The sequence below is a fragment of the Eleutherodactylus coqui genome, chromosome 6, assembly GCF_035609145.1.
Source record: "Eleutherodactylus coqui strain aEleCoq1 chromosome 6, aEleCoq1.hap1, whole genome shotgun sequence".
NCBI lineage: Eukaryota > Metazoa > Chordata > Amphibia > Anura > Eleutherodactylidae > Eleutherodactylus > Eleutherodactylus coqui.
Window position 1 is genome coordinate 34540712 of NC_089842.1, and position 23073 is coordinate 34563784.

A 23073-nucleotide genomic window follows, 5' to 3' on the forward strand; every position below is an offset into this window, starting at 1 on the left:
TTGTGCACCGGAGAATCGCCCATCTGAACGGATGCATTGGAATCCAATGCATCAGATGGTTGCAATTTTTGGCCAGCATTTTATGGCGGCAAAATTGCCGTGATAAAATACTCATATGAAGGCAGCCTGTATCTTATATTTTTCACCATCCCCACAGACGTTTAATTCTTGTAAGCTCTCCTACCGCTATGGCTTTAATCGTGTGTTATATGTGATTTCTTGTAGCATGAAGAATAGTATTACCTGTAATCTCCTTGCAATTAGGTGCAGTCCTCTCTTTCCCTAGTGTCACATGCCCAATCAGTGAGACAGCTAGAAATTCATCATGTTTTTTTGTCAAAATTACCATTTTGAAATTAATATCATCATTAGGAGATGCAACACATTGCATCTCGGTCTCATCTGTTGCAGTATGTCCGTCTCATCGTTGTCATCTATGAAATGATCATATTGTATGTGATGGAGATCCTGATTACACAGCGCTTCACCAAGGGAGGGAAAAAATACAAAAATTGTATACTGTACATGGAGGGAAAGTGGGATAAACTGAACAGATATCTTAAGATGCTTTCAGCTTACAGTATTTGCAACTGATGAGGAAGAAAAAGTAGGGTTTTTTTGGTGAAGTGGGGGAGGAGTCATTTCAATTAACCGTGGAAGCCTTATGGGAAGGAAGGGTAAAATTAGAGAATAAAAAGCAATAAAAGTGATACATACAGCTAAGAAGTGTTTATTATTGTATTAGCCAAGATCATTTCCACCCAAGGATTATAAGAAGCAAAAGCCCGACACCATAAAGGAATCCTATAAAATCTTCCATCCTGTAAACTTCTCTTGTTTCGGGATCCTTTACAACTGTTAGAGGAACAATTTCAGCAGTAGAAGACACAGAATGGCTGGAGTCAGGACGACTTTATGGGCACTTATGCCTCCGTTGGTACAAATCATTTTAACATTACTTGATGATCCTCCATTGTTATAGAACTGTCTGGAAAGATCACAGAAGGACTTTGTTGCGCACCCTCGCATGGCTGAGGCTAATCCTGCAAAGATACACAAAGATGTAATATACCACAATATGAGGCCTCATAAAATCTGACCAAAGTACAGCTTTTTCATAAATTTTCCTGGAAATAAAAGCTTTGCTGTGATAGGGTATCTTTTTTCTTTTTTCCTGAGAGACTTCTTTCATAAATGACTTACTTATTCACTGTAGCAGAAGAATCTAAATTTTCAAATTCACTTTTTTTTCACTGGGTAGATTCTAATCTCTGCTAAAACATAACCTTTAATAATATTAAATTTAAAAAAATAGAGAAACATCTGACGTACACAAAAGGTGGGCATACGGCCAACTATATAAAATCAAAGGGAGGAAAAATAGTGCAATACCCAAAAATGGGTAGATGATGTGCTAACAGAACAATCACATCATTTATAGCGAATCCATGGGCTTTATGGTATTAGTCACAGGACTGACATGGGGTGTTGCGCTAAACTCCCTATATATTTAGAGGGCCCAGTTTACCACTAAGGCTGGAGATGCTGCTACTTTAATGTGTTATTTTTGTGTATCTCTGGTGGGGGGGATTTTATGAACAGGTGGTGCAAGATAGAGATTACGCCATCTTTCAGCAACCACCTCGCTGTGAGTTATTTAACCCATCTCCCTTAAACCAGTGCTGTTATCTGGAGTCGATCTAAAACACCAACATATTTGTATAGAAATTACACGTTCCTGATGAGGCCACACTATTGTGGCGGATGATAGTGACACCGAATAGGCCCTTCATTCTTATACCATTTCTGTCTCACTTAAATGCAGTATCCATCTACCTAATTAAGGAAAATACATCTACTAGGAGTGGAGTTTAATATCTAATGTTATCCCAGTGACTAATAACTATAAAGTCACAGGACTTTGTGTAGTCGATGCAGATTATTTATCGGCACATCATTTATCCATTATCCTTTTGGATATTGTTGTCTCTACAGTGAGACGCAATTGGCCTTTTATTTTGGTGCCACTCCTATTATACGCTAAAGGAATACAGCACCAATTCGCCTTAGTAAATATATAGGGACTTTAGCGCAACACCCCATGTCATTCCTGTGACTAATACCATAAAGCCCATCGATTCGCTATAAATGATGTGATTGTTCTGTTAGCACATCATCTACCCATTTTTGGGTATTGCACTATTTTTCCTCCCTTTGATTTTATATAGTCGGCCATATGCCCACCTTGTGTATACGTCAGATGTTTCTCTATTTTTTACATTTAATATTATTAAAGGTTAAGTTTTAGCACAGAGATTAGAATCAACCCAGTGAAATAGTATCTTTTATAAATGAGGTTTATTTGGTATATGTTTTGTACCCGGACTTACAAGCCCGATAAGCTATAAGATGTTTACATGTGAAAACGGGAAAGGTTTTTCTTCAATTGGCCATTCTAGTAACAGCAAATACTTTTACTGGTTTCCAAATGGGCAGTCGAGGACTATTTATTTCACTAGTTCAGTGTTGGTAAGAAATCGTATGTAGAGATACTTTCAATCTTAATCAATGGTTCCCTATAAAGCAAAGTACAAAAATAAAATAGTTATTGAAACCTTCTGTTGTCTGGAGAAAACACATATTCTCATCCCCTGTACATTGGACAGTATCTGAGGCGTCACACGAGGTAGATGGGGCAGGAGCGCAAGATGGGCATATCACTCCATTGGGGTTAGAGCTTTTTGTTGGAACTGTAAAAGAACAGGAGAAAGAAATAAAAAGTTGACTTGTCTGCATCACACATAAACCATAATGTATAAACCTATGAAGAACCTGATGACATCTACCCTTCTCTTTGATAAAGCAGTTGTCCCTGTGTTAGAGCCTATTAATGTGGCGGGTGGGCGAGCAAAGGCAAGCCTTTGCGGAAGAGACCATGGGTTTCTCAAGATGGTTGTTACGGGTGGCTCTGTGATCCCTCCCCAACAATGGCGGCAAAAAGTCCAGCTTGGTCGCGCGCAGTGCAAAAAGAACAGGCAAATGTAAACGTTAGTGAACAGTCTTATTGGTGTTGTCACGTAATGCCAGTACCTTTTTTTTCCAGAAAGCGGTTGCTCATCATTTAATGAAAGAGTCCACAGACAAAGATAGTTTTCAAAACTGAAGGTACACGGTTTTCTTACTCACAGAATCCAACTTTGATTTTCCAAGAATAAAGCAAAGTGATATTTTTAGACACAACACTTCCGGAGGCTTCCTTCTGATTCACCTTTGTTACACACACGTTCTTCTAGGAGGCACTTTCCTTCTTGATTCTAGGTGTCTTCAGTCCAAGTTATCTGATAGATGATCCCTGGGCGTACATTCCTGACACGGTGGGTCCACACAATTCCTGCCTTTCCTCGTCAGCTAGCTACTCCTCCCAGTTTGTCATAACAGAAGCCATTACTCTGAGCTTCAGTCCCCGGAGGGGAGATATCCCACGGCAAATGAGAAAGGCCCACGCCTCTGCGCAGGCAGAAGCAAAAGTGAGCTTCACCCTCCCACTGACACTTCCTCCTCCGCCGACTACATCTCTACACACTCTCTTCTCCACTACTCTAGACTCCGCTCCTCAACTACTTCTGAACTATCACGATACCAGACACAACGAACAAGTTAGGTGAGACAGATACACACAAGTATACACAGATACTCACAAGACAGTTTACACAAAACAGACATACACCTACTCTAAAGACACCCCAACTCCGGGCCACTACATTAACATCACGGTCAGGACACTTTTTGGTCCCCTTCTCTGTAAAGTAAAAAGAAATCAGTGATTGTCCATGCAATACACAGACACAAGAGGTCACACAAGGCATTCTTGTGACTTCCAACTTGGAATGGACGGGCCTGTTTTTTTTTCTTTTGCATGCTATCACTGATCTGTCGGTGCCATTTTTGGAGCTTGTAGCTCTAGGTGATCCTCGTGAGCCTCTCATTATCCTCCTTTATTTTTGTGCACATGAGCCGCCTCTGGTCACCTTTGAAGAAGCCCCTGTACTGGAGTCATATGTGTGGGGTATCAGCACTGGCGTAACTATAGGGGATGCAGGGGATGCGGTTGCACCCGGGGCCCAGGAGCCTTAGGGGGCCCATAAGGCCACTCTTCCGCATATATTAAGTCCAGTACTATTAATAAAGCATTATAGTTGGGGGCCCTGTTACAGGTTTTGCATTGGGGCCCAAGAGCTTAAAGTTACGCCTCTGGGTATCAGCCTGATCCCCCTTCTTTGCTCTGGTAAATTCTTTACTCAGTTTGGCTGACCATGCTTTGTGCACTTTATATGTGGCTTGTTTCTTCAGTGCTGGTTGTATATCTTTATACCTAGGCTGATCCTGCTTTGTGTACAACATATAACACTGTGCACAAAAAGCACAAGTCCACGTCCGGTTGTCTCCGAGAGCCGCACAGCGCTGTTTGTGCTGACATAAGCAGAAAGGGTTGGGGAGCCAGAATGCTGGAGGGACATGCAGGATGACTGGACAGAGTGACTTGGGGCTTTAAGCGGCTCGCCTCCGTGACTCACGGTGAGCCGATTTGCATATGGCTTGGGGCACAATAAAAGTGCAGTCTTTACAAAAATAAGGAAAGTGCTTGCTGTAATACGCATGTGACATTTAGGCCGCTTCCCCACGGCCAACAAAATTGTGTGATTTTCTTGCGATGCAACAGTGCTACAAATTGTATATATGTGGAGCCCATCCTTTCCAATGGGTTCTACCACATGAACAATGTTTTGTAGGATGTCACATTGCGAGAATACAAACTTGTGGCATGCTCTATACAGCTGTGATTTGCAATATTTTGTAGCCCATGTTTCCCTATGGACCTTTCTTTTGTCTTGCATTGCATGAAAATGCGGTTTTCGTGCAATGAGATGCAACTTGGACAGTAGGAAATCCTACTGTCAAAGCCCTAAAGTAAGGCCTATGTGCATAAAAAAATATAAAAAAAATACATCAACTATCAGGCACTATCATTTCCGGCGCACTTTTCTGTAGACAGCTGGCAGCCCTTCCTGGATTGGAGGTTTAAAATCCCCGCCTCCATGAAACGCATCAATATGGTTGTCACCCCTTGTGAAAGCGTCCTCCAGGCCTCAGTCAGATGAGTGTTTTTTGCTGCGCATTTACTTGTGTAAAACGCACACACAAGACATGTGGCAAAAAATCGCATCACTGAAATAATTCAGCCATGTATTGAATTCAATGATTGGCTAAACGCTGTCTCTGATTGGCTGAGCGCAGGGTCTAATCACAGGCAGTGCTCAGCTGTCATTCAATGGCTGAGCACTGCCTGTGATTGGTTACAGCGCACAGCCAATCCGAGGCAGCCCTTTCAGCAGGCTATGACAGCTGTGGCAGGTAGAGATGAGCGAACGTACTCTTTTCGGGTGTTTTTGCACTCGAGCACCGCTTTTTCCGAGTAACTGACTACTCGGACAAAAAGATTCAGGGGGCGCTGGGGGTGAGCGGGGGGTTGCAGAGGGGAGTGGGGGGGGAGAGAGAGAGCTCCCCCCTGTTCCCCACTGCTACCCCCCGCTCCACCACGCCGCCCCCCGAATCTTTTCGTCCGAGTAGTCAGTTACTCGGATAAAGCGGTGCTCGAGTGCAAAAACACCCGAACCGAGTACATTCGCTCATCTCTAGGGGCAGGGGAATCCATCCTTGCAGGGAGTCCCCTTGTCACTGAGTACTGTGACAGTGCTGTCACAGTGTTCAGTGATGAGGAGAATCCCCGTGGGGGATGAAGAAACCCGCGGCCACAGCTGTCACAGCTGTGGTAGAGGATCACGGTCTTCTCTGTATGTTGTCAATGGGGACGCCGCTACTGCCGCGGGCCCATTTGACCACATCCGAAGAATCCTGATGCTGCAGTTACGTGCGTTTTGCAATTCACTGTCCTATTTATGACCTGTGCAAATTTTTTTGCGCAGGTAAAAATTGGACATTTGACCACTGCCATTGAAAAGCATTGGTTCTAATAGATGCAAATCGCAAATGCAAAAAACATGTGCAGCCAAAAATGCCTGTCAGACTGAGCCCTCGTGTGTAATATGCCAGGGGAGCGCTATAGGGCCAGTTTAACCCTTTGCAATCCAATTTTAGATTCAGCGTTTCCTAAGGGGCTTTCTCTTTCTGCCTTTATACAATGGCGCCATCTGCTGGCTAGAACCAGTACTGTGGTATAGGACATGCTGGAGAGGCCCCCAACAACAGAGCGGCCAGTAATCTACAGAAAGAATACCCTGCCGGACGTCTTCCGACATCGGAGCTGTACAGCCTTCAATCAGAATGTCTTTAGATGTCAGACAGTGGATTGGAAAGGGTTAAAATAATGTTGTCAGAATGCCTTTAACAGCCTTTGTAAATGATACATACCTAAGGTATGAGTTACTGTATTTGTATTTTCATATTAGTAATATTTTGCACTTGTGTGTTTATAATAATGTTTATGGGGGTCACTGTTTATTATAGGTGTCTGCTTTTACCTTTTTTAAACTATGGCCTCATGCCCACAGCTGGGTCGGATTCAGACTGCGGAATATCACAGCGGAATCAGACCCAATGCCCCCCAGAGACCCTATACTCACCTGTCCAGATCCGCCGCAAGTGTCTTGGCTGATGAGCTGGCGTGCATTCGCAGTGCAGCACATGAAGCATCAGCACTGGGCTATGACACATAGTCCCGTGATACTTCCGCAGTGCTCACTGCAGATGTATCGCGGAACGGATGACTTCCATTGACTGCAATGAAAGCCGTCCATGTGATTTTCTGCACAAAATAGAACATGCTGCGATTTCCCCCCCTTGAGCGGAAAATCGCAGTTGCTTTCCGCTTGTGGGCAGGGGAGAATCTTTTAACATAGCATGTCTATGGATGGACATTGCTGTGGAATTCGTGGCGGGCGTCCGGCCATGAATTCTGCAGCTATAATATATTCGTGGGCATTGGGGCTATTTTAGGATTTTTAAATGTTTGTAATTGGTTTCTGGTTGTTTAAATGTGCTGATAATAAAATGTATTTATTTTTTTTCTTCCTCTTATATAGTTTAATTGTGCATTCTTGTACAAACGTAGTTGGAGATAATGACAGTGGTAATGATAGAGTGACATGCAGCTGTAAAGCACAGGGCCATATCGGGGCCCCCCAGAAGGGCCCACAAGGCGAGGCCCTGCATGACAGGATTGTCAGTGAGCAGAGGAAGCAAAAAGGGGTTAATTTTGATGTAGGAGTGATGAAATTAGTTAGTTGGAGTGGGTAGAAGTGTAGTTCAAATATGATTGGTGGAGAGCTGATGGAGTGAGGGGATAGAAAAGATTAAAAGGGATTGGAGCATTTAGGCGGGGGCACCATCTTTAAAAAGACAGAGAAGAGAGTCCCTCCCACCCTCCCTATAGAGAGGTGTCAGAAAAATGGTGTCCTTGAAGGCAGAGTTGGAATTATAAGGTTTAGGGTAGGTTTGAAAATTGTATATCATGTCGTGGCAGCCTGTAGCTGGTGGGGGGGGGGGAGGGGGCATCCTTGGAGGTGGGTTCAATATTGGGTGAAGGGAGTTATGGTGGGTACGGCCTCACCTGTAAGAATTCCTACCCTGTTGGTTCATTGTGGTTGGGTCTGGTGCATTGGGGAAAGCCAGAGAAGGGATTCCGGGTGGACTTGATCAATTTTTGATTTTCTAGCCTCCCAATGGGGGGCCTACTGGTGTCTCGGAGCCGGGGGTATGGTTGAGGGCAAAGTTCACTTTTTATGTACAAAGCACCAGACCACCTTTTAAGTTTTGGTTGTGTCACCAAGGGCCACCTCTCTGTTATTTAAAAGTTGTAATTTCTTATGTTTTTCAATAAAATGGCTGCTGTGGCCAAAATATCCCAAAAGAGGACATGGTCTGGTCTATTTATTGGGGGTACTGGAGGAGGGTAGTATGCCTGTGGTGAGTCTGGCGTACCCTGGTCATGCATCAAAATGAAGCACGATTGATGGAGTGGAGCAAACAAATGGGTTTTGCATGGGATCTGTGGGAGATTATGAAAGGGGAAGACAACATTTTTGGCTATTGTAAGGAGCTCAATATTGTACAGACCCAAGTGATATTGTGCCACATTACCGAATTATTCATTATTCCGTAATTATTCAGAATGGAAATTCTGCTGTGCTGGTAAACTAGGAGCTGTAAAGTCTATGAAAGATTTACCAAACCACGTTTCTATGTAGATAAAAAAGCAGTAATGGATGACTTACATGTGGGAAGAGTGGGAGTACAGTCATCAGTGCTGCAGCATGAACTGCCAATCCCAAATCGTCCTTCCTTTATGCTTATGGTGCCACTGATGCCGCATTCAGATAAAGGTTGGCATCCTCTGTGCAGCTTTTGAATCCTTATTCCCTCTGCAAATAGAAAGATCAAAGATTTCCTCATGTAAATTTCACCCTTCTATTGCCGGGGGCATCAGTGCATTTTGCACCTCCAGTATTCAGGACAACTTTCACATTTCTGACATTTACAGATAAAACCTAAATTGTGAAATTAAAAAGATCATAATGACCCCCTGTACCCATATATTTTCTGAGAGTAGACACCTGGCTCATTGTCAAAATGCCACTCAGCACTTTCCATATAGTATACAGACACCTTCATTCAAAATTGTGTTAAATTGTTAATTTGTCATAACAGATGCATAAAAAATGGTATTAGCCAAATATTTGGTGGGTCATATTCACACTGTTTGGTCTTTTTGCAAGATAAGACCTTCCCGTCCACTTTGTTTACCTGGTCTGCCAGGGTAGACCGTCTCTTTTATATGTTTTGTTTGTCTTTATTATTATTAAAAGTTATGTTTTAAAGGAGTATAGCCAGTGAATCTAGCAGCTAAAATGCAACCCAAGCAAAAAGTTACAAGTACAATAACTCCTAAAATAGAAGGTCACAATTTGTGTTCCTATATATGAACGACACCAGCTAAATGTAAAACAGAACTTACCCTCACTTTTAGTAGTTGCCTATCCTTGGTACTAACAGTTTCCTCTAGGACTTAGGCCTCATGTTCACGGGGAAAATCAGGCCTGCTACGGATTCTCCATGGAGAATCCGTAGTGGGTCCCTCCTGCCCCGCGGACATGATGCTAAATAATCAGAATAAACTTACCTGCAGCTGTCCGTGCGTGTCTTTCCGTCGCGGCCGTATCTTCTTTCTTCGGCCCGGCGGATGTACTTAGCACTTCGGCTGCGTGCCGGCACATCCGCCGTGCCGAAGAAAGAAGTTTCTGGCCGCGAAGAAAAACCTACATTGCCCGGAGCAGGTGAGTTTAATTCAGGTGCGGGTCTCCCGCGGATCCGGACGGCTTCCATAGGCTTCAATAGAAGCCTGCGGGAGCCTTCCCCACGGGAGTTCCGTGCCTGAGGCCTCATGTCCACGGGAAAAATCAGATCCGCTGCGGATTTGTAATGCGGATTTTGGCTGCAGATGCAGTGCGGATGCCCAGTAATTGTCTTTTATTTTTCATGCGGGAGATCAATTGAGCTATGTGCTCTATGAGCTCCCGCATGCGTGATCCGCACCTAAATGGAGCATGTCCATTTTTCTTCATGCTCCAGAAATTTTTAAATTCACTTTTATTGACCATCCGCAGTTCAATCTACCCGCGAGTGGTCAATGCATTCCTATGGGGCGCGGATCCACGTGCGGAAAAAATGCTCCGGATTTTAATTCTTAATTTGCCCGTGGACCTGAGGCCTTAGAGTGCTACAGAACCCGACAGGCCATTCCAGCGATTATCATTCCTGTGCTTTTACACAAGAACGAGCATCACTGACTGGAATCGCGGTAGTTAATGGAGTCGGAGTAGGGCCAGTATTGTCATTATGGCCCACCTCCATTCACAGTAGGCAGGCAGTGGTTCATAATGCAGAAAATAAACGACGAATGAGAAGTGAAAGGCGTCCTGTTCGTTGTTCAGTCTGTGCATTTATTTACACCAAAAGATATTTGTTTAGATTCTCACTGGATTGCAGGAATCTGAACAATGATCATTCAGTGTGAAAGCACCTCTACTGTAGAGCTGAACAGTGTAATAACTGGAAGGTCAGCAAAAATAGATAAGAAACAAATATCAGTATAAACAACACATACAAAAATTAAGAACTCCCCATTAGATTCCAGGACATAAGATGCAGGTAACCGGATGAGGGGGATGAAAATGATTATATCGAAAATGACAGTGGAAACTGAAGCAGATGGTATGGAATATAAATAACCAGAGGAATCTTTTCCCTAATGCTACCTCTCTGTGTCTTCCTTAATCTGTCCCTATTACTGTCCCTAATACCAGACACACATGTCCCTAAGTGGCCCTCAGATACATAGTAACATAGTATGTTAGGCTGAATGAAGACCATGTCCATCTATTTCAGCCAGTTTCAACCCCCCTTGTTGGTCCAGAGGAAGAAAAAAAAACAACAACCCAATTTAGCTAATTTGGAGGAAAAAAGTCCTTCTTGACTTCATAATGGCAGCCAGAGTAATCCCTCGATCAACATTTGAGATCAACAACCCCACTGGTTGTTTAATGTCCATATCCTGTAATATCATAGCGCTCTAGAAAGACATCTAGTCTCCTCTTAAACTCTTCTATCGAATTTGCCACCACCACGTCCTCGGGAAGAGAGTTCCACGGCCTCACTGCTCTTACAGTAAAGAACCCCCTTCTATGTTGGTGATGAAACCTGTTTTCTTCTAGACGTAGAGGATGCCCTCTTGTTACTGTCGCAGTCCTGGGTATAAACAGATCATGGGAGAGATCCTTGTATTGTCCCCTCACGTATTTATACATAGTTATTTGATCGCCCCTTAGACGTTTTTTTCCAGGGTAAATAATCCCAATTTTGATAGCCTCTCTGGGTACTCCAGTCCTCCCATTCCGATTATTAATTTAGTTTACCTTCTTTGTACCCCCTCAAGCTCTGCAACATCTTTCCTGAGCACTGGTATCCAGAACTCTACACAGTATTCTATGTGAGGCCTGACAAGTGCCTTATATAGTGGGAGGATAATGTTCTCGTCCATTGCCCCTATATCTCCTTTAATGCACCCAAGACTTTATTTGCTTTTGCAGCAGGTGATTGGCATTGATTGCTCCAGTTAAATCTGCAGTCAACTAGTACCTCCATGTCTTTCTCCATATCATATTTCCCTAGCAGTACCCCATTTAGTGTATATTGGTGATATCTGTTTCTCCTGCCCATGTGTATAACCTTACATTTATCAATACTGAACTTCATTTACCATTTTGTATCATCTGCAAATATTGATATTTTACTTCTATCAGGTTATTGATATATTCAAATATATTGAACAGAATGGGGCCTAATGCTGAATCCTGTGGCACCCCACTAGTAACGGTGGCCCAATCAGAGTACGAACCATTTATTACCACCCTCTGATTTCTATCTCTGAGCAAATAGATGCACACGTTTTCACCCAGTCCGAGCTGTCTCATTTTATATATGAACTAGAGATGAGTGAGCACCAAAATGCTCAGGTGCTTGGTGCTTGAGTCGAGCTTTTTGGAATACTTGAGAGCTTGTTTCGGCTAACGAACCCCATTGATGTCAATGGGAGACTCGAGCATTGTTCAAGGTGACCCATGCTCTGCATAGGGGAAGGTGTGTGAATCACCTAAAAACATCAGAAAGTGATGGAAACATCACAGAATGTATAGGGAACAGCAGGGCAGCATGCATGGATGCATCTGAGGCTTCCAGGTCGCACTATTAAACCAAATTGTGGGCAAGAGCCTGGTGGTCACCCCCCCCTAACAATTTACTTGGGACAGACCATAATCAGAAAGGCACACGCACTGGCACATCTTAGCTAAGCACCACACTAGGTGCAATGAAGGCAAATCACCGCCTATGGGTGACACCGCTGCCTCTTCTCCTGTGTTGCATGCTGGCATTGCTGTCCAATCCCTCCCAGGACGCAGGCACAAGCCTGCATACACCGCGTACTCAAATTTTTCCCAGCGCATCATTCAGCTGTCCTCACACCACCCTCATGTCTATTTATAAGTGCGTATTGGATGAGGAGAACCAGAGACACACACTGCAGAGGGTTGGCAGGGCCTGGCAGCGACCCTCTTTGAAATTGTGGGCAATATCCCACTATGCTGATGAGAATTCATGATAAATTAACGCATGATCAGAATTCCAGATTGAGTTGAAGCAGGAGGTTTCGCAAAAGTGCTGGGGAGCCATAAAGCTGGTAAAGGCCTTGGAGAGTGTTCCCCTTGCCTGTGCTGAACATGCTGCCTGATCTCGGCACCTCCCCTACTACTTGGCCCTCGGGACTGCACCTTCTGCCGCTAGCGCTGTCATATGGGAAGTTTACCATCAGTTTGTCCACCAGGGCCCTGTGGTATTGCATCACTCTTGAACCCCTTTCCTCTTCGGGAAAGAGAGTGGAAAGGTTCTCCTTATACCGTGGGTCGAGCAGTGTGTACACCCAGTAATCCGTAGTGGCCAGAATGTGTCTAACGCGAGGGTCACGAGAAAGGCAGCCTAACATGAAATAAGCCATGTTTGCAAGGGTGCCAGTAAGCAAGACATGGCTGTCTTCACTAGGAAGATCACTTTCAGAATCCTCCTCCTCCTCCTCCTCCTCCTCCTCCTCCTCCACAGGCCATACACGCTGAACAGATGGAAGGCAAGCAGCATGGGTACCCTCTGCAGTGAGCCCAGCTGTCTCTTCCCCCTCCTCCTGCTCCTCCTCCTCCAAAACGCGCTGAGATATAGACATGAGTGTGCTCTGACTATCAAGCGACATACTCTCTTTCCCCGTCTCCTGTTCTGACCGCAAAGCATCAGCCTTTATGCTTTGCAGCGAACTTCTCAGCAGGCATAGCAGAGGAATGGTGATGCTAATGATTACAGCATCGCCGCTCATGATCTGGGTAGACTCCTCAAAGTTTCCGAGGACCTGGCAGATGTCTGCCATCCAGGCCCACTCCTCGGTAAAGAATTGGGGAGGCTGACTCCCACTACGCCACCCATGTTGGAGTTGGTATTCCACTATTGCTCTACTGGTCGGCTGAATGCTTCAGCTAGGAATAATGAAATAGGACCCCGGTTGTATTTTGTTTGTTTTCGGAACTGGGGCCCTGATTAAGAGGGACGGCTGGGGGAATTCGTATTGTGCCACTAGAGGTGAAATTCTTGGACCGGCGCAAGACGGACCAAAGTGAAAGCATTTGCCAAGAATGTTTTCAGTGTTGAAGGAGGAGGAGGGGGAGGGTTTAGAGGAGGTGGTATAGACCCCCGCAGATACCAGAACCGAGGAAGGACCCGCAATTCTGGGTGTGGGTAGGACGTGTGCGGTCCCAGGCTCTGACTCGGTCCCAGCCTCCACCAAATTCACCCAATGTGCTGTCAGGGAGATATAGTGGCCCTGCCCGCCAGTACTTGTCCACGTGTCCGTGGTTAAGTGGACCTTCCCAGTAACCGCGTTGGTGAGGGCACGATTGATGTTGCGGGAGACGTGCTGGTGTAGGGCTGAGATGGCACACCGGGAAAAATAGTGGCGACTGGGGGGGCGGAGTAGCGTGGGACCGCCGCCGCTATCATGTTTTTGAAAGCCTCCATTTCCACAAGCCTGTACGTCAGCATCTCCAGGCTGATCAATTTTGCAATGTGCACGTTTAAAGCTTGAGCGTGTGGGTGCGTGGCGGCGTATTTGCGCTTGCACTAGCGACAGCTGGATGCTGCGCTGAGAGACATTGCTGGATGGGGCCGAGGACATTGGAGGTGATGGTGTGGGTGCAGGCCGGGAGGCGCTTGTGCCTGTGTCCTGAGAGGGGGGTTGGAGCTGAGTGGCAGGTTGGGGCACAGGGGGAGAGGCAATAGTGCGACCCGGAGGCGGTGAACGGCCTTCGTCCCACCTTGTGGGGTGCTTGGCCATCATATGCCTGCACATGCTGGTGGTAGTGAGGCTGGTACTGGTGGTTTCCCGGCTGATCTTGGTGCGACACAGGTTGCACACCACTGTTCATCGGTCGTCCGCGCTCTCACTGAAAAACATCCACACCTATGAAGACCTAGGCCTCTGCAGGGTGGTTTGGTGTGAGGGGGTGCTTTGGGAAACAGTTGGGGGGATTCCTTGCTCTGGCCCTGCCTCTACCCCTGCCCGCCCCACTGCCTCTTCCAACCTGTCCTGCTGCTGCACTTGCTTACCCCCTGAAGACCTCTCCTCAGTTGGCTTAGCGAACCAGGCGGGGTCAGTCACCTCATCGTCCAGCGGCTCTTCCTCCGAATCTTCTGTGCGCTCCTCCCTCGGACTTACTGCCCTTACTACCGCCTCACTGATAGACAACTGTGTCTCATCATCATCATCGTCCTCCTCACCCACTGAAAGCTCTTGAGACAGTTGCCGTAAGTCCCCAGCCTCATCACCCGGATCCCGAGAACATTCCAAAGGTTGGGCATCGGTCACGATAAACTCCTCAGGTGGAAGAGGAACCATTTTTTCCCAATCAAGGCAGGGGCCCTAGAATAGTTCCTGGGAGTCTGTCTGCTCATCAGAATGTGTCATTTTCATGGAGTGAGGAGGCTGGGAGACAGGAGGAGCAGCAGTGAGAGGATTCAGAGTTGCAGCAGTGGACGGCGTAGAAGACTGGGTGGTCGATACATTTCTGGATGCATTTTCTGCCATCCACGACAGGACCTGCTCACACTGCTTATTTTGTAATAAAGGTCTACCACATGGACCCGCTGCGATTCACCTGGACCAGGAACTCGGCCTGTGCCCATACCCTCACTTGGACCTCCGCGTCCTCGCCCCCGTCCACGGCCACGTCCTCTAGGCCTACCTCTACCCCTCAGCATGGTGTATTACCAATAGAGCAGACACAGACCGGTCTGAATAATTATGCAATTAGTGGCGTGCAGTTGGAGGCTGACAGCGGTTATGTTACGTACACTGCAGTCCGCAAAAAATTATACGCTAGGCTATAAAAAGGCCTAGCTGGCTAATAGTGAGCCACTACAACAGTAATGCACACGCTCACAGGTAGCCCTAAGGAGGATTGTTTTTTCAGTTTTGTTTTTTTAAAACCAGCCACCTTGATAGCGTGTATATGTCTTTCTGTCTATCAGCGGCTGTGGGCGTATGCTTTGCGTGAAGTTGATGGGACGCACAGAGCGGTGTAAAAAATTAGGCAATTATTTGCCTGCACTTGGAGGCTAACAGCGGTTATGTTACGCACACTGTAGGCCAAAAAAATTATACGCTAGGCTGCAAAAAGGCCTAGCTGGCTAATAGTGAGCCACTACAACTCCAAGCAGCCACGCAGTAAACTGCACACGCGGACAGGTAGCCCTAAGCAGGAGCTTTTTTGGGGTACTTGTTGACAGGATTGTACACTACCACTGTCCCTGCCTGACCAGTACTGCCCCTATACTCTGTATAATTGGCTGCAGACTGACAAGACAATAGTCTGCATAGCCCAAGATGAAAACAAAAATAAATTGTGCAAAACTGCTCCCAGCAGCCACAACAGTAATGCACACGGTCAGATGTGGCCCTAAGAAGGACCATTGGGGTTCTTGAAGACGCTAACACTATGCCTGAAAGAGCAACAGCACGTTCCCTAATCTCTGCCAGTGTGTGTCTGAGGCGAGCTGCGGCGGGACTGCTTTAAGTACTCGGCGGTCACTTGATCTCACCAGCCACTCACTGCAGGGGGTGGGATAGGGCTGAAACGTCACAGGAGGAAGTTGTAATGCTTTCTCTGCATGTCTATTGGCCAGAAAATGGCGCAAAACATGCAGAGAAGGAAATGGAATTGACTCGAGTACCGCGTGGTGCTCGTCTCGAGTAACGAGCCTCTCGAGTACCCTAATACTCGAGCGAGCATCAAGCTCAGACAAGTACGTTCGCTCATCTCTAGTCTCAACTTGATTATTCAATTCTAAGCACAAAAGAATTAGCGCTCAAATTTTATGTACGGAATCTAATTCTCTCACTTCCCGGTGTCATAGAAACTTGAAATTTGGCACGAGCATTGATTATGTAATAAATAGGAAAAGTTACGTTTCTATAACACCGGGAAGTGAGAGAATTAGATACTGTTCGTAAAATTTGGACGCTAATTCTTTTGCGCTTAGAATTGAATAATAGAGTTGGGACCCAACAACTTTTCCTATTTATGACATAATCAATGTTCGTGCCAAATTTCAAATTTCTATGACATTGGGAAGTGAGAGAATTAGATTATATACGTAAAATTTGGACACTAATTGTTTTGCGCTTAAAATTGAATAATCGAGTTGGGACCCATTAACTTTTCCTTTTTATGACATAATCAATGCTTTTGCTAAATTTCATGTTTCTATGACATCGGGAAGTGAGAGAATTAGATTCCTTACGTAAAATTTGGACGCTAATTCTTTTGTGCCTAGAATTGAATAATTGAGTTGGGACCTATTAGATTTTCCTATTTAAGACATAATCAATGCTCGTGCCAAATTTTAAGTGAGAGAATTAGATTCCGTACGTAAAATTTGGACGCTAATTGTTTTGCGCTTAAAATTGAATAATCGAGTTGGGATATATTAACTTCTCCTATTTATGACATAATCAATGCTCGTGCCAAATTTCAAGTTTCTATGACATCGGGAAATAAGAGAATTAGATTACGTACGTAAAAGTTGGATGCTAATTCTTTTGCGCTTAAATTGAATAAGCGAGTTGGGACCCCTTAGATTCTCCTATGTATGACATAGTCAATGTTCGTGCCAAATTTCATGTTTCTACATCATCGGGAAGTGAGAGCATTAGATTACGCACGTAAAATTTGGACGCTAATTCTTTTGCGCCAGAATTGAATAATCAAGTTGGGACCCATTAACTTTTCCTATTTATGACATAATCAATGCTCGTGCCAAATTCCAAATTTCTATAACATTGGAAAGTGAGAGAATTAGATTACGTATGTAAAATTTGGACGCTAATTCTTTTGCGCTTGAATTGAATAATTGAGTTGGGACTAGGGATGAGCGAGCATACTCGTCCGAACTTGATGCTCGTTCGAGTATTAGGGTGCTCGAGATGCTCGTTACTCGAGACGAGCACCACGCGGTACTCGTCTCGATTAAACGAGCACTGACCATTGAATTCAATGGAGTCGGCAATACAGCCGGCTCCATAGAAAGCAACGGGCTGCCGGCGATCGCGGGATGAATTGTCGGGAAGGGCTTAAATATATAAGCCCTTCCCTGCAATTCATTCAGAAATGTGTAAAAATAAAAAAAATATATACTCAACTTGTCCCAGCAGAACGATGTTAGCCCACTGAATTCAATAGAGCCGGCAATACAGCCGGCTCCATTAAAGCAACGGGCTGCCGGCGATCGCGGGATGAATTGTCGGGAAGGGCTTAAATATATAAGCCCTTCCCTGCAATTCATTCAGAAATGTGTAAAAATAAAAAAAATATATACTCAACTTGTCCCAGCAGAACGATGTTAGCCCACTGAATTCAATAGAGCCGGCAATACAGCCGGCTCCATTAAAGGAATGGGCTGCCGGCGATCGCGGGATGAATTGTCGGGAAGGGCTTAAATATATAAGCCCTTCCCTGCAATTCATCCAGAAATGTGTAAAAATCTTTAAAAAAATATACTCACCTAGTCCCGGCAGACGGAGTTCAGCGCGGCCGGCGGCAGTCCTCCTGACCTGCTCTGAACAGCTGTGAGTAGTATTCAGCAGCCGGGGATTTAAAATCCCCGCCTGCTGAATGAGCTGCCTCTGATTGGTCACAGCCTGACCAATCAGAGGCAGATCTCACTCACACCCATTCATGAATTCATGAATGGGTGAGTGAGTGCTGCCTCTGATTGGCTCAGGGGCAGCTCTCAGCTGAATGACATCCAAAATCTCCCACGGCTCCCATGCAAATGGTTTGTCCATTCCGCACTTATAACTTTTGGAGTGCTGTAAACATATTCTTCATTTTGACACATCGCTGGCCACAATGGTGGCATATCATTCTGTCATTGGCACTGTCTGGTTATTAGTTCCAACGAAGTACAAGAAGGCACAATATGAAAATACAAATGACTCATTATATCTTAGGTACATATCGCTTAAAAAGGCTCTAAAAAGGTGTTAGAGGGATTCTGTCATAGAATTGAATAATCGAGTTGGGACCCATAAGCTTTTCCTATCTATGACATAATCAATGCTCGTGCCAAATTTCACGTTTTTATGACACCGGAAAGTGAGAAAATTACATTCAAGTACGTAAAATTTGGACGCTAATTCTTTTGCGCAAGAATTGAATAATCGAGTTGCGACCCATTAGCTTTTCCTATTTATGACATAATCAATGCTCGTGCCAAATTTCACGTTTCTATGACACCGGAAAGTGAGAGAATTAGATTACGTATGTAAAATTTGGACCCTAATTCTTTTGCGCATAGAATTAAATAATCGAGTTGGGACCCATAAGCTTTTCCTATTTATGACATAATGAATGCTCCTGCCAAATTTCACGTTTCTATGACACCGGGAAGACAGAGAATTATATTCCGTACGTAAAATTTGGACGCTAATTCTTTTGCGCATAGAATTGAATAATCGAGTTGGGACCCATTAACTTTTCGTATTTATGACATATTAAATGCCTGTGCCAAATTTTAAGTTTCTATGACATTGGGAAGTGAGAGACTTAGATTATGTACGTTAAGTTTCGACGCTAATTCTTTTGCGCTAGAATTGAATAATCGAGTTGGGACCCAATTACTTTTCCTATTTTGGAGATAATCTATGCTTGTGCCAAATTTCATGTTTCTACGACATCGGGAAGTTGGAGAACGTTTGGCGAGTCAGTCAGTGAGTCAGTCAGTGAGTCAGTCAGTGAATGAGTCAGTGAGGGCTTTCGTCTTTATATATATAGACTAGATTATTCAATTCTAAGTACCAAAGAATTAGCGTCCAAAGTTTACGTACAGAATCTAATTCTCTCACTTCCTGATGTCATAGAAACTTGAAATTTGGCACAAGCATTAATTATGTCATAAATAATGGGTCTCAACTCGATTATTCAATTCTAGCACAAAAGAATTAACGTCCAAATCTTATGTATGTAATCTAATTCTCTCACTTACGGATGTCATAGAAACTTGAAATTTGGCATGGCATTGATTGTCATAAATAGAAAAAGTTGATGGGCCCCAACTCAATTATTCAATTCTAAGCGCAAAAGACTTAGCGTCCACATTTTACGTACGTAATCGAATTCTCTGATTCCCGATGTTATAGAAACTTGAAATTTGGCACGAGCATTGATTTTGTCATAAATAGGAAAAGTTAATGGGTCCCAAATAGATTTTTCAATTCTAAGCGCAAAAGAATTAGCGTCCAAATTTTACGTACGGAATCTAATTCTTTCACTTCCCGATGTAGTAGAAACTTGAAATTTGGCACGAGCATTGATTATGTCATAAATAGGAAAAGTTATTGGATCCCAACTCTATTATTCAATTCCAAGCGCAAAAGAATTAGCGTACAAATTTTATGTACGGAATCTAATTCTCTCACTTCCCAATGTTTTAGAAACATGAAATTTGGCACGAGCATTGATTATGTCATAAATAGGAAAAGTTAGTAGGTCCTAACTCGAATATTTATTCTAGCGCAAAAGAATTAGCATCCAAATTTTACGTACGTAATCAAATTCTTTCAGTTTCTGATGTCATAGAAATCTGAAATATTGCGCGAGCATTAATTATGTCATAAATAGGAAAAGCTAGTTGGTCCCAACTCAAATATTCAATTCTAGCGCAAAAGAATTAGCGTCCAAAGTTTATATAGGAATCTAATTCTCTTACTTCCTGGTGTCATAGAAACTTGAAATTTGGAACGGGCATTGAATATGTCATAAATGGGAAAAGTAAATGGGTCCCAACTCGATTATTCAATTCTAAGCGCAACAGAATTAGCGTCCAAATTTTACGTACAGAATCTAATTCTCTCACCTCCCGATGTCATAGAAACTTGCAATTTGGCACGAGCTTAGACTATGTCATAAATAAGAAAAGATATTGGATCCCAACTCTATTATTCAATTCTAAGCGCAAAAGAAGTAGCGTCCAAATTTTACGTACAGAATCTAATTCTCTCACCTCCCGATGTCATAGAAACTTGCAATTTGGCCCGAGCTTAGACTATGTCATAAATAAGAAAAGATATTGGATCCCAACTCTATTATTCAATTCTAAGCGCAAAAGAAGTAGCGTCCAAATTTTACGTACGGAATCTAATTCTCTCACTTCCCGATGTTGTAGAAACTTGAAATTTGGCACAAGCATTAATTATGTCATAAATAGGAAAAGTTATTGGATCTCAACTCGATTATCTAATTCTAAGCGCAAAAGAATTAGTGTCCAAATTTTACGCACGGAATCTAATTCTCTCACTTCCTGATGTAATAGAAACATGGGATTTGGCACAAGCATTGATTATGTCATATACAGAAAAAGGTAATGGGTCCCAACTCGATTTTTCAATTCTAAGTGCGAAGGAATTAGCGTCCAAATTTTACGTATGTAATGTAATTTTCTCACTTCCCGGTGGCATAGAAAATTGACATTTGGCATGGGCATTGATTATGTCAAGAATACGAAAAAATAATGGGTCCCAACTTGATTATTCAATTCTAAGCGCAAAAGAATTAGCCTCCAAATTTTACGTACGTAATCTAATTCTCTCACTTCCCGATATCATAGAAACTTGAGATTTGGCACGAGCATTGATTATGTCATAAATAGGAAAAGTTAATGGGTCCCAACTCGATTATTGAATCCTAAGCGCAAAAGAATTAGCGTCCACATTTTACTTATAGAATCTAATTCTTTCACTTCCCGATGTCATAGAAATTTGAAATTTGGCACGGGCATTGATTACGTCAAAAATAGGAAAAGTTAATGGGTCCCAACTCGATTATTCAATTCTAAGCGCAAAAGAATTAGCATCCACATTTTACGTCCAGAATCTAATTCTCTCACTTCCCGATGTCATAGAAACTTGAAATTTGGCACGAGCTTAGACTATGTCATAAATAGGAAAACTTATTGAATCGCAACTCTATTATTCAATTCTAAGCGCAAAAGAATTAGCGTCCAAATTTTACATACAGAATCTAATTCTCTCACTTCCCGATGTCGTAGAAACTTGAAATTTGGCACAAGCATTAATTATGTCATAAATAGGAAAAGTTATTGGATCCTAACTCGATTATTCAATTCTAAGCGCAAAAGAATGTGTCCAAATTTTACGTACGGAATCTAATTCTCTCACTTCCTGATGTCATAGAAACATGAGATTTGGCACAAGCATTGATTATGTCATATACAGAAAAAGGTAATGGGTCCCAACTCGATTATTCAATTCTAAATGCAAAACAATTAGCGTCCAAATTTTACTTCCGTAATCTAATTCTCTCACTTTCTGATGTCAATTTATATAAAGGAAACATCGCAGGTTTACTCCACATGGTGTTTCCTGGGTAACGCAGAGAACCATGCAAAATGGTGAACATATTTTTTTCCTTGGTATCTCTAAAGTAACCACAACATCATAAGATTTTCTGTGTAAACACCAGATAAATACCAATACCAAATTTACTCGGGCGAAGCCTGGTATATCAGCTAATATATACATACACATATATAACGGCCTAATATGCAGGCTCTTATGTTGCTTAAATAGCTAGGGATAAAAAAGGAGGACTGTATAGAAGCAAAAGGAAGTGCAGCTGTGGGAAGACCTAGGGGAGAGGGTTAGGTCAACGTCCAAACCTGTAACCCCACCCCCTCCAGTTAGTTTCATAACTGAGCCGTTGGACAAAGATAGGGGCAAGCCAAATGGACACCAGCCTGTGGGAAGAGACCACTGAATATGTCTCATGCCCTCTACTCGATGATGGCCCACTGTGCACACGGAAAAACCCACCAGTCAAAGACTGATATGTGAAACCCTGTGTCTCAACATTGGATTGTTCCTGGATTCAGCCTGGTCGCAACCAGGTATACCCAGGCACATATAACCTGTGCTTTACACAACATAAGGAGGGTAGCGAAGACAGCACAGAGGCACACACCCGGGCCGCTGTACCCCCTTCTAAATGTTGCAAATTTGTATTATATGGGGAAATGAAAACAGATCCCACGCCGTAAAAGACACTTATCTCTTTTTTATTCTCAATTCAGCAACGCGTTTCGACACAATTGTGTCTTTATCAAGCTTGTGTTGCTGAATTGAGAATAAAAAAGAGATACGTTTCTTTTACGGTGCGGGATCTGGTTTAATTTCCCTGTACATTGTTCATTCTGACCGTGCCTGCAAGCACGGATTCAGGAATCCCCGGACCCTGCTCCTAAAAAGAAAGAGGCATGGGGAAAAAAGAAACTGACTGAAGGCTAACGTGGACAGCAGGTGCAGAGGGGTTAACTCCTTAACTACCGAATTAACCCTTCGAGCACCAGGTAAGTCCACTTGTAATTAAGCTATTACAGCAATTTTAAATAGCATGAGAGGCGCATTTTAAACTATATTTTTACATTTGTATTATATATTATGCCATATCTGTGCTGAAAGCTTATCTGTATACGTTAAGGCCTATCTGATCAGATCATTGTTTTGCCATTACAGAGGTAGCAGCGACGTTGTTGAACTAGGTAATTTTGTCGGAATGGTGTTCCAGAGACAATACAACTGCGACACCTTTCACACTCCCTGCCACCCTTCGGATCAGCTTCCAGTACAGGGCGGTACTTTCAGCAGCAGTTGCAGATACAGTATGATACCCTCCCCGGGTATGCCCAGGCCCTGTAGAAACCTTTATATTAGATGCATAAACAAGTGTTGGCTTCCCTTCCAAATCCTGACTCCATGTATACAACATATTTTCTGAGCCAGGAGATTGGAAACATGTAAGGAAATCTCTGGGACCACGCTACGAGGGTCCTTAC

General features: G+C 43.6%; 1 protein-coding gene across 1 annotated transcript in view; it reads right to left on the reverse strand.

Annotated features, from left to right (window-relative positions):
- Positions 1-714: 714 nt before the first annotated feature.
- LOC136632015 (phospholipase A2 inhibitor and Ly6/PLAUR domain-containing protein-like) overlaps positions 715-23073 on the reverse strand; it is a 33424-nt gene continuing 11065 nt past the window's right edge. Inside the window, exons 3-5 of the mRNA XM_066606551.1 lie at positions 8292-8438; positions 2616-2750; positions 715-1043 (exon numbers count right to left, since the gene is read on the reverse strand). Of these exons, the coding sequence (XP_066462648.1) occupies positions 859-1043; positions 2616-2750; positions 8292-8438 (467 nt within the window). The 3' untranslated portion in view covers positions 715-858. The remainder of the gene's footprint in view (positions 1044-2615; positions 2751-8291; positions 8439-23073) is intronic.